Here is an 11,494-nt window from a genome sequence, read left to right as displayed (position 1 = left end):
ATAAGATGACTCAACCCAGAGTTTGTGATAGTTGCTTAGAAGCTGAAAGGCATTTCAGTTTAGATAAAAGTGAGGTTTATCAAGCTTGCTCACAGGTAACGTCAGACAATAATATCTGCTGTGGCACTTTCATATACACACTGTAAAAGCAATTTATCATAGAATCATAGAATGGTTTGGGTTGGAAGGGACCTTTAAGGTCATCTAGTCCAACCCCCTTTCGGTGAGCAGGGGGAACTTCAACTAGATCAGGTTGTTCAGAGCCCTGTCCAACCTGGCCTTGAACATTTCCACGGATGGGGCATCCACAACTTCCTTGGACAATCTATGCCAGGGTTTCATCACCCCTATTGTAAAAATTAGATTAATTCTGGTTGATAATAGAGAACCTAAATTGCAACTGGTAATTTTAAACCTTGTCTTTATGACGGATAAAATTGAGTATGTATTTCTAGAGGTCTTTGATTTAGAGAACTTTGCTTGCTTTGAAATAGCATTTTTCTATTATCAATGTTAAATCATAAGATTGCAGATAATAAAAGCTGTTTGCCATTTTAAGTAGTTTGAAGTAAATAAGGAGTATCTGCCTGAGGCAAAAGGAACTATATCTAGCTTGTGTTTGTAGTTTAGGATTCAAGAAATTGAGGAACATACACCACTAATTGTTAAGAACAACATAGATTAATCTGCATACTAGCGATGTAAAATGCATGTGAAATGTATAGCTCTGTATGTGGGAAGCCGGACAAGTGGGACCACCAGTTCTGCCAATCAGTCATTCACATTTCCCACTGTTTTCCTCTATTGAGCAAAATGTGAGAAGCTGCTTTCAGGCCACACAAACAATGCTCTTTATTGGTCTTTACTGAGGCATGATCAGGCATCTATGCTGAGACTGCCAGCCTCAAAGAAGTGCTACTCGATGACATCTGGCAGCTTGGCTTTGCTACAGATAGATTTATGAGCTGTGAAAGATGGTCAAATTAACATTTTCTGCATTCTTGATAGGATTAGGGTTTCTGGGACATGCAGCCATTTGCATATTGCCCTGACTTACCACATTGCTATTGTGCTCATGGGTCATTTTAATAGACTGAGGGGGGGCTTTCTCCCTTTACATCCTACCATTTTTCCACAGCTGTGTTGGTTTAACAGAGCTAGAAGAAATCATACTTCTTTCTCTGACTTCTTCCAGTTGCAATTTTGATTCAAACCAATAGCAGCATCAGTTGTAGTAAGCTCCTTCACTTGGGGAAGGATGCTCTTCACTAGGGATCAGGTCACACACACATGAACTTGAATGACTAATGCACTTCTGTGAGTCTGCAAAACTTGTACAAGAGCACAGGCCACCAAGCGTGACCATCATCCGTTCAAGCCCTAGTGTGGCTGTCAGCCTTCAGGTGTGAGTAGGAGTGACAATGGAGGGTGTAAAGTGCAGCATTATAGCACCATCAAATGCAATGCCAAGGGCTGTGTTTAATACAGCTTCTGATCAAGATAGTAGCAGGGAAGCTTTTAGCTCATGTCAGTGAGGCCATGATTTTTGTCATCACAGCAAGAACTATCACATTCTCTTCACTGGTTGAGCTTCTCTGAGTGATCAACCCCTTTAAACAGACATTTTTTTGCCCTCCAGCTTTGTTTTTGATATAGAAATAAGCTGTCTAAGTGAGACATGCTGTGGCAGGGCGCTGGAGGGGTGGGTGCAGCTGCACAGGTGCTCGCTGCCTGCCAGGCTTGGAAACAACGGCAAGCAGCTGACCCAAGTCCAGAATATACAACTCAGAGCAGTTACAGACTGAGGGCAAACAGAACTGCTGCTAGTTCTGTGTAACCACACAGATCTCAAGGTTTTGGTGATCTTTAGAGACAAAGATTTACAGCCTTTCCATGCTGCTGCTAGGCCAGCCTGGCACCCTCTAGATGCTCTAGCAAATGCATGTGGGGAGCTTGGTAGTTATACTGGATCAGCTCCACTGTGTAATTGACTGTACATGATGTTAAGAGAAACACTGCCAGTAGTTAGTTTAAATCACCCTTTCTTCAGAGCAGATATAGTAAATCATAAATAAACGGATCTTCGTGGACCACTAATTGCATTCAAGAAATAAAAAGCCTATGCCGTTGACTTACAGCCATTTCCAGTGAGACTTCAGCAGTCCTGTCACTGAAAGAGCCAGGCTCGCCTGACTTTGGACACCCACTTCAGCTCCCATGCCGTTCCTTCCCTGCTGCTGATACAACCACCTGGGGAATCTGATCCAGCCAAAACCTCTCCTGCCCTAGAATGTCAGCCTGATTCCCTGATCTCATTTGCGATGTGGCTGCATAAACACTTGCACTGGCATAAAAACATGGGCAACAGCAAAAAAAAAGAATGACAAGGCCACTTCTTCCAGCTACAAGGCCACCTTCTGCTGACTGAAGTTGATGGCGTAAGCAATGTTCCACAGCCTTGGGGTGCTGTGCCAGCTAACCGGGTTAACTGCAAAAGCATGTGGTGAACAGGATTTCCAAGATGCATAGAAAAGAGAATGTATCCAATAAATCACTATTTCAGATTTACAAAAAGTACTTATAAGTACTTAGTCCTTACCTAGACTATGTAGGGAAAAAAAAAAAAAACAAAACTATTCTTCTTCAGGAAATGATGATTTTTCCAGCCTTATTTTCTGATTAACGGGATTTAACATCTCTGAGAGTCCCACGATGCCATCAAATTGTGGGCAGAGGAACTACAGAGGCAGAAATGTACATGACTATCTGAGCCTAATTTCCTGGGACAGTAAAAAGCATGAAGAAGGCAACGAAATGTCTGCACAGCCATGACAGGTGAGGACTCACATAAAAGGCAGAGCAAACTGTGAGAGATTATATGCTGATGGCATACGTACACTGGCTGTGTATTCCTAAATCTGTGATGCTTTGTTCTTAAACCACATTTGCCATGTGGGCATATTGAAAGGAAAAAAGCAGCTGGCACCAGGCAATTTGGGCTCTTCCCACCATCCTGGTACTGGCAGGACCGGTCACCTGTCCAGAGACTCTTGGTGGCCCGGTGTTGTCCTCAAAGGGGCCCCTGCACACAGCTGGCCCTCACCCCAGGGCTGCCTTGCCTCCCAGAAATGAAAACAGGAGCCTTTATCTCCATTAGAGCTGGAATAACTTTTTAAACCAAACTAGTTTTTGTTTCCTGGTCCTGTTTTCCTACATGACTCTGGCACCATAAAGTTCCTGGCTCAGAGACACCCATTGAAACAAACTGTCACATTACCGCTGCTATTTACCATGAACTAATAAAGCTTTAAGAAGCCCCAGAAGCTATTAAGATGCCATTGATGTGTACGTGTGTGGCGGAGCCGGGTGCTGGAGGGCATTCATTGGCCCCGCGCTGGGTGGGATGACATCAGGCCCCGCTTTCCATAGGGCCTCCAGCTTGCCCCGAAGTCTGCTGAGGGCTGAAAGAGAATAGAGCTGAGGGGAGAAAACCTTCACAGTGCGCTCTCTCGGCTCCAATGAGAACACAGGCAGCTTCAGTCTGGGATAAAAGAACTGAAAAAACCTCAAAAACAAAAGGAGAGAGACTGTCGTCTTGGAGCTGCTGTTAGCGGGAGATGAATTGCAAGAGACCATTTCATGCCGAGGGACTTCAGAGAGCAGCATCCCCGAGAGCCATTAGCTCTCAGCCAGAGCCCTGCTGAAGCCCTTTGCTGTCAGGACAGAAGCATGCATATAAATTTTATGCCATTTGTCTTTGAGCAGAGACAAAAGATCAGCCCTAAATCCTCAACATCTTGTCTCGACTAACTGGAAATAATACTCTCTTGTGTGGCTGTCTTGTTACTCTTTCCCCATCAAAAGAATACTGGTGATAAATTTATTCATAATTTTGAAAGGGTTTACTCTTAAAATTAAAAAAGAAGCAGCAAATACATGGGGCTGAAGCTATCTTTATTCCTCCTAGTGTGAATCGTGCTGCTGCTAAGGATGCTGGCTTTAGGAAGCGCACAGTAGTTTCTTAATTGAAAAGAAACACAGCTTTAAAAAGTCAGGCACTGGGTTTTCTTCTGCTTTTCACTGAACTAACTCTGAGGATGATTGATCTCGGGTATTTTCTGGGTACAAGTGAAATCTGGAAAAGAAAAAAAAGAAATTGCTGTAGGATTTTTGCTCTTTTTCAAATGAAAATTGAAACCCTTCAGACATTTTGGGACCTAAGACCTTCAACTAATCATGCAAGAAAACCTGCTGAATCCAGCAGCCTGACTAAATAGGGGCTCTGGATATAATTAACAGAAATAGATGCTTTAAGATCCTTTTTATTAAATTAAGAATGTGTTCTAAAGTAGGTAATGCACACAATTTTGCATTTTAGGATTTTGATCTTTTTTACAGGATCAGATTTTGTTCTCTGTGTTTCCTTTGTTAAATAGATATTTTAACTTCAGTACTTTGTGAATGGGTAATCAGAAATTGCTTAATGCTGTGTTCACCTTAACGCTTCCATCAAATATTTTCTCAATTTATAGACTAGAACAGTTAGGGTTGGAAAGGACCTTAAGATCATCCAGTTCCAACCCCCCTGCCATGGGCAGGGACTCCTCACACTAAACCATGTCACCCAAGGCTCTGTCCAACCTGGCCTTGAACACTGCCAGGGATGGAGCATTCACAGCTTCCTTGGGCAATTCGTTCCAGTGCCTCACCACCCTAACAGTAAAGAATTTCCTCCTTATATCCAATCTAAACTTCCCCTGTTTAAGTTTTAACCCGTTACCCCTTGTCCTATCACTACAGTCCCTAACGAATAGTCCCTCCCCAGCATCCCTATAGCCCCCCTTCAGATACTGAAAGGCTGCTATGAGGTCTCCACACGGCCATAGCAAATCTTGTCAGAGTCTGAAATTAGTCTGAAACTTAATCCTAAAAGGCCTTATTTTATAAGGAGCAATTATTCTCAGATTTCCTCTGGGGGATGAACATAAAACTTCTCCAGCTAACCCACATTGGGTGTAAAATGGGTGAGTGAGGTGCTAGCATGGCAATGATATGCATCCCAGGCACCACTCAAGCAGGCAGCCAGATCCCAGGGCGCACACCAGCAGTGAGCTGCTATTAAATGCATGTACCCATCCAGGTTGCAAAGGCCACCAGCAAGGACAGAACTCTGAAATATATATATAAAAAATACAATGTATTTATAACATATACAATTTATAGCATCCGTATGTTTCCCTGGTGCGCTGAGACCCCACAAGTGACCTTCAGCCTTTGTCCTTGCCAGCCAGGGCTATGTGGGAGCCCAGGGAAGGCTGGGGCAGCTCAGGGCTCTCTCATGGGAAGGCTGAAGCCAATAGTAAAATCAGAGCCCTGTTCAGTGGGAATGTGGGCTCAGCTCAGGCTGTGCCTCACAGTCCCTCTGAGAAAGATGCATCATTAACCTTCTGAGAGCTTGAAATAAACTTGGCAAAATATTTCCCTTCTGAAAGGCCAGCACAGACCGTACACACTGCACAAAGCATGGCACATACCAAGCAAGGTTAAGCTCTAAAACGCTGAACTATTTCTAAAGTCGTAGATACTTTATACCTGCTTGTGCTTAACAGATCCCTTCCATGTAAGGAAGGAGTGTGAGGGCTGGGAGAGTTAATCTAAACTCTGTAATACTGTACGCTAAAGGCCTCTTTCATGTAACTGCGTTCATGAACTGAGCTTGGAATTCATAAAAATCCAAATCATTACAAAGGAAGGAGTTTGGTGCTTGGCAAAATGACAAAGCCTGCCATTCAGCCACCTCTTGTGTTGCTTGGCTTTAAGGTGAGCCTCAGACAGGGCTCAAAGGACAAGGGAGAGCCTACAATACGTCAGGGGCATTTAAAGAGAAATTCCGAAAGATTTTGGGTCCCATTACTCAACCAGCTCCCACCTGAACGGTTGTTTTGCTGGGGGTGTTGTTGTGCCTCCACTTTATTCTTAATTGTTAGTAGCCTTGTGGCTTTTAAGTTGCACCACAAATCTCCAAAACAATAGCATCCCTTTGTAGGGTCCCCTAGGAACAGGTTAGTCATAAACTCAGGTAGAAAACTGAGTTTCAAACAATCAAATGTGGAAATATTAAGTATGCAAACATAGGCATGTAGAGTTGATAGAGCTGAGAGCTGAACTGAGGCTGCCTGCCCAAGGTTTCACTTCTTGTTGTTCAGTTTGGCTGTTGAAATCGTGAAGTGTTCAGAGGAATTGTGAAGGCATGAATGAGATGGAAATACAGCTCTCCTGTTCCTACTGCAGTGCAGGAAAGTGCCTAGATCCCAGTTTGTGTCAAACACCTAACAATTAAGCCCAGTGTGTGCTGGACTCTCTTTAGCTCCTGTTATTTCATAGGACATTGAACTTTTCTTATTCAGCCTGTGGGACATACAGCCTCAGGGAGGATGGGGACCCAGGCTAAGCATAAATCCTGGTAGCCCAAAACAGTAGCCACATCTCCTTTTCCAAAAAACAATTTGTCACAAATATCTGTAATAATACAGACCAAGAATAAATGGATGGATGGTCCTTCAGAGGACAGGAGCTAGTCCCTGTATCCAGACAGGGCTGAGCACAGTGGCCTTTTGTGGATATGAGTTTTATCCCGTATCAGTTCAGTGTAACTCACAGGTATCAAGATGACTTACCGAAATGGAAATGCTTTCAAGTCAGACACAGCCATATCTGCCTAAAGCTGCCATCACTGTGAGTACCACCCTTCTGCTGAACCTTTGGAGATTACTGTTCTTAATTCAGCTCTGCTCAGATAGTGAAGGTTTATGTTTATTAATTGTGTGATGTCACTTCATAGGAAGAGATTGCTGCAAACAGCAAGACAATTTACTGTCTGCTTTAACCTCCCTAATTAGAGGAATATCTTGTAATTGTGCCTTCAAATTCAGTAAGTGGTGAAAAATTATTAGTTTGCTATTAATAAGATAAAGGGTTTTCTATGTACAAAAAGAGTAATTAAAGCCAGCTGCACTAACAACATACCCAGATTCAGCATCACTGATTTCTCTCCAAAGAAAAATAAAAGCATGGTGTTGCCAGCTCTTGAGATTCTGTTGGAACTTCCAGACACAGATATCTGTTTGTATGGTCTCATGAATACATGATAAACTGTGAATTCAAACGGGCTACCATCTCCAATCAGCAGCTAAATGACAGAAAACAATGCTGTGTGTGCAATATGGCGTAAAGCTGATTTTATTTTTACCCCTGAAAACTTCCAGAGAGTTATTGCTCCCAAAAATCACAATCTAGAAGCTAAAAATTCTGTTGATTTTTTTTTTTTTTTTATTTTCAAGGTAGCTTATGCTTTTCCTTGAAAAGCAGCCCTGGTATCTTGATACATTCAGCTGGCAGCATCCTTATGATGATAACCCAACCAACACCTGCCTGTGGGGCAAGTTAATTATGCCCAGGACCACCTGCTTCTGCCTGGGATGGGAGGGTTTATCTGGCCTGGAGGGTAGGCAAGTAAGGTTTGCTTCTAGCAGGCTGGCTATGCTGGCTCTTCTTTCTGAGGATGTTGGGTAACTAGGAGGAGCTGAGGAGAGAAGGATGGAATGATAGGAGCCAGACAAGTCAGGAATCAGAGGAGAGGTGAAGGACCACCACAGCTGCAGTGAGAAAGCAGAGGTAAGGCCAGCTACATGGGTGTGTGTGGGTAGATTTGAGTGGCTGAACTAAATGGAGGGGATGGGATGGGATGGGACGGGACATACAAGTCTGTGTTATGGTGGAGCTGGGAGGGAATGTATTCTGTTGGAGGTGATGATCATGGCTACAAAGCTTTCCTGTGTTTGGTTGGCTTAGCTGGTGGTGTAAGCTGTCACCTAATCATGAGAGAGGATGAAAATATTGAGTTAGGAAGCAAAAAGCCATGGTCTTTCCCCTTAAAGCCAAACTTGAGGATCTGACTGGTTTTCCAGCCTTTGTGATCTGCAATACCCAGTGAAAAACCTGAATATGCTGTGCAGCACCGAGCAATGGTGTTATCAACCACTGTAAATACAATGAATGCAATATCTCAGGTTGTTGTGTTTCCTTACTTGGTGGTGCTACGAGAAAGGCTGAGCTCTTTTGGAGAGTCAGGGGAATAATGTGGTGAAAAACAGAGCCAGGGATCCTTGTGTTTCTTCTCCCTCTTGGGTAAAACAATGAATTTGTTCAGAATTCCTAGTTGGGTTTTCAAAGGCAGGCAATGTGGGTAAGCAGCTCAGTTGCCATGGTGTTCCACCTTTGCATCTGATGGTGCAAAATGCAAGCTCTAATGGCACTGCACAAAGCTGCTGTGCCAGTGCCATGGAATTAAAACAAAGCTGTGTATTATTGCAAGATACTGTGCAATGCTATAGTCAGCAGCCTGCTGTATGGCTACTGGTGTGACACACACGTGAAGGAAAAATGAGCTGCTGTTAAAAGAAACCTACTGTGTAAGTCACATACATTGATGATTGAGATCTGTATAGTGCTGCTGAGGATTATCCACACTACTTGTGGTAAGGAAAATGCCTTAGCACTAACAGCTGTATGCGACAGTCCAGATCCTCTTAAGAGCCACTGGGCAGATCCTTGTTGCCTCTTGGTAGCCTCCTCACAGCCATCCTTAAAACCATATAGTCTGCAAGTGCTCCCAGTCATGGGCAGGCACCTGAACGTGCAAAGGGCAGCAGAGAGGAGCCGGTTTGTGTGGGGCATGCTTGTGGCTTCCCTCCCACCACCCCTCCCCTGCACTGGGACCATACCCAGGTCTGTCTGTGGCACTTGATATATGAACCAGGTCCAGGGACTGGTAGCTAGGAGTTCACCTCCTATACTCCTTCTCTATTAAACGTGGGGATTAATGGTGTTAATTGTAACTGCAAGGGCAGTTGCAAAGGTACACACACATTTACAGGGCTACATATAAGCAACAATTCTGGCTCAGTGCTTTGGGTCATTCCCATTTTCATGTGGCTTTCTTCAAGCACATTATGTTGTAGGTTAGGTGCATTTAGAGGATTTCTGAAGGGGTCACATAAGGACTAGCAATAAGCAGCTCTCATTTTATAAACCTTTCTAAACACTCTGTAGTTCAGGGTTTATAAAATGATTTCAGAGCTGACACTGAATTTATCCCTGGGCAGTATTTCATCAGTCTCAAACAGCTCTAATTGAACAGTTAGGTAATGAATGCACATTAAGGGAAGTGAGCACTACTTGTTATCTTACTGGATTTTGAGCATTCAGGCTGAAAGGACTTTAAGTCAGAAATTATTTCTCTCTTGTCCAGGTTAAGATCGTTGTTAAATAGTTAAAATCCTGGTTTAGCTCTGTCACATCGTGTCTGTAGGCTGCTGTGTGTACCTGTGAGGCTTAGTCCTTGTCCTAAGCTTGTCAACAGTTTAGCTGTGAAATTCAAACTTTTATAACACATTGTTCCCATTTTTCTTGTATGAAAAGGTGAAATTCTGTAATCCAGCAAGGTAAATAATGCTGCCATAAGAATATATATGACACAGCTAAACACTCACCTGTAATGCTAGAGCTTTGACAGAGGTGTATTTTCCCAAGGGAGAGACCTGGTTAGACAGTGAGTGATAGCTGTGCTGGGCAGGGAGCAGAGAAGCTGCTGACATGCAGTCAAGTACAGGCTGTAGAAATCAGTCCTTTTTTGAGAAGCTGAGTGGGATATGTTTAAAGGAGAGAAATCAAGACTGAGAACTTGTGCTCCCCTTACCAAAACATACCACAGAGGTGTGATTCAGTGAGTGGGTAGTGTTAAACCTCTGAAACACTTCTTCCTTGGTAAAACAAGTTGCCTACTTCAACGCTATGTCCCTCTAAATGTGACTGGTATTGGCCTTAGCTCATTAGCTAGCTGAAACACCATTAATCTTCCAAACCCAGTAAGTGTACCTACCTGCTTCAGAGTTTCTCAGTCTTTTCATAGCTGGTTTCTCACCTAACTTTGTGTTCCTGTTTGAAGATAGTCAGTGACCATCTGCCCTGTGGAAGCAGGACTGGAGTGGCTCATTTAATCTGTGAAGTCTTTGTAAGCAAGGGAGTTTCTTCTAGGATTTAGAGCTTAGTGAACTCTCTGTTGTTCTTTATTTTGGTATAGATGTCTGGCTTTCTAGCTGGGCAATTTCTGTGAAACCTTTAGACTTACAGAAATTGATTAGAGGAGTGGGGGGGGTGGGGGGGGGTGGGGGGGAATAGCTGTCTCCCAGTATTTGTCCCTTTGAAAAACTCCTAGATGCTCTCATCTCAGCTGACAGATGTCATGCGTGTTGTTCAGCAGTGTCACGGTGCTGCAGGTTATTACAGCGCTTTGAAGAGAAAAAAGCACGTGAGCTTCTTGGCAGAAAATAGTTACCACTTTATTGGAGAGGGAAAGAGGAACGGTGACAAAGTGGAGGTACGGGAGGGCAGGCAGGGCGGGGATGCCACCGCGGAGATCGGGCGCGGCTCAGCCTTCCCAGAAACCGACGAAGAAGCTGCACAGCGAGTGCCACCGCTCGGCGCAGTAGGTCTCCGCCGGGTCCCGGCTGGGCTCCGCGGTGGCGGCCGGCGGGGTAGTGGCGGGGCCGTGGCCGTGGCCCGGCATGAGGCGGAGCTGCGCCTCGGGCGGCGCCCGGCCCGGGCCGCAGAGGCGGGCGCTTAGCGGGCTGCCCCGGGCGCAGGGGTGGTGCCGCCGCCGCCGCAGCCTGCCCAGGATCTGCCGCCAGTACTGCCGGCTGCGGGCGCCGTATGCGGGACAGCGCCTCGGCTCCCCGCGGTAGGCGCAGCTCCGTGCCTCCCCGCCGCCCGCGGGCCGGCAGCTCAGCCGCAGCTCGCTGGCGCCCGCCGCGGACCGCAGCTCCCAGCTGCACCGGTGCTGCTCCGGCGTGGAAAACCGCCCCGCCTGCTCCGCCTCCCGGCCCGGCCCGCCGGCGGCGGCCCCGAGGGCGACTAGGGCCAGCAGGGCCAGGGGCAGCCTCATCTCCTCGGCACCGCGGGAACCTCCTCCGGTGCCTCAGCGACGGAGAGCTCCCGCGCGGAGCCAGCCGGCCCTCCGCATCTTCCGCACCCTGCAGAGAGACGGATGCTGGCGGGCGGCGTCCCCGCTGCTCCCAACCCTCTTCGCGCCCCGTCGGAGCGCAACCCCCGAGGGAGGTTGTTTCGGCAGAGGGGCGCAGGACGGGCTTGTCCCTCCAGGGTCGTTATCCCAGGGGCATTCAGCTTGTTCCACACCTGTTCCCCCCAGGTCCGCTGACTGGCCACCTGTGGCGACGGGTCCCCGGGACCACCCCAGCCGGAAAGCCGTAGTCCCGGGACAGCGTGAGCCGAGAGCCCGCACCCTCCGGCTGCGGCATCAAAGCAGCCAGAGGCGGCCGTTCGGCGGCCGGACCCGGCTCTGAGCAGATCGGTCTCCTAACGCCCCGCAGTGTCCCACCTGAGCCGTGTTTCCCCCCAACGCACCCGCTGTTCTTCG

At 46.4% G+C, this 11,494-nt stretch overlaps 1 protein-coding gene across 1 annotated transcript; it reads right to left on the bottom strand.

Moving 5' to 3' along the window:
- Positions 1–10,489: 10,489 nt before the first annotated feature.
- Positions 10,490–11,002, bottom strand: FGFBP3 (fibroblast growth factor binding protein 3; the record flags this gene model as incomplete). Its single annotated transcript, XM_080621812.1, has 1 exon — positions 10,490–11,002. The coding sequence occupies one exon, from the start codon at positions 11,000–11,002 to the stop codon at positions 10,490–10,492; it is 513 nt and encodes a 170-aa protein (XP_080477938.1).
- Positions 11,003–11,494: the final 492 nt, after the last annotated feature.

This window comes from Psittacula echo, assembly GCF_963264785.1.
Source record: "Psittacula echo genome assembly, chromosome: 6".
Classification (NCBI taxonomy): domain Eukaryota; kingdom Metazoa; phylum Chordata; class Aves; order Psittaciformes; family Psittacidae; genus Psittacula; species Psittacula echo.
The sequence above is the reverse complement of the archived record's forward strand: the minus strand, read 5'-3'. Positions and strand labels throughout refer to the sequence as shown.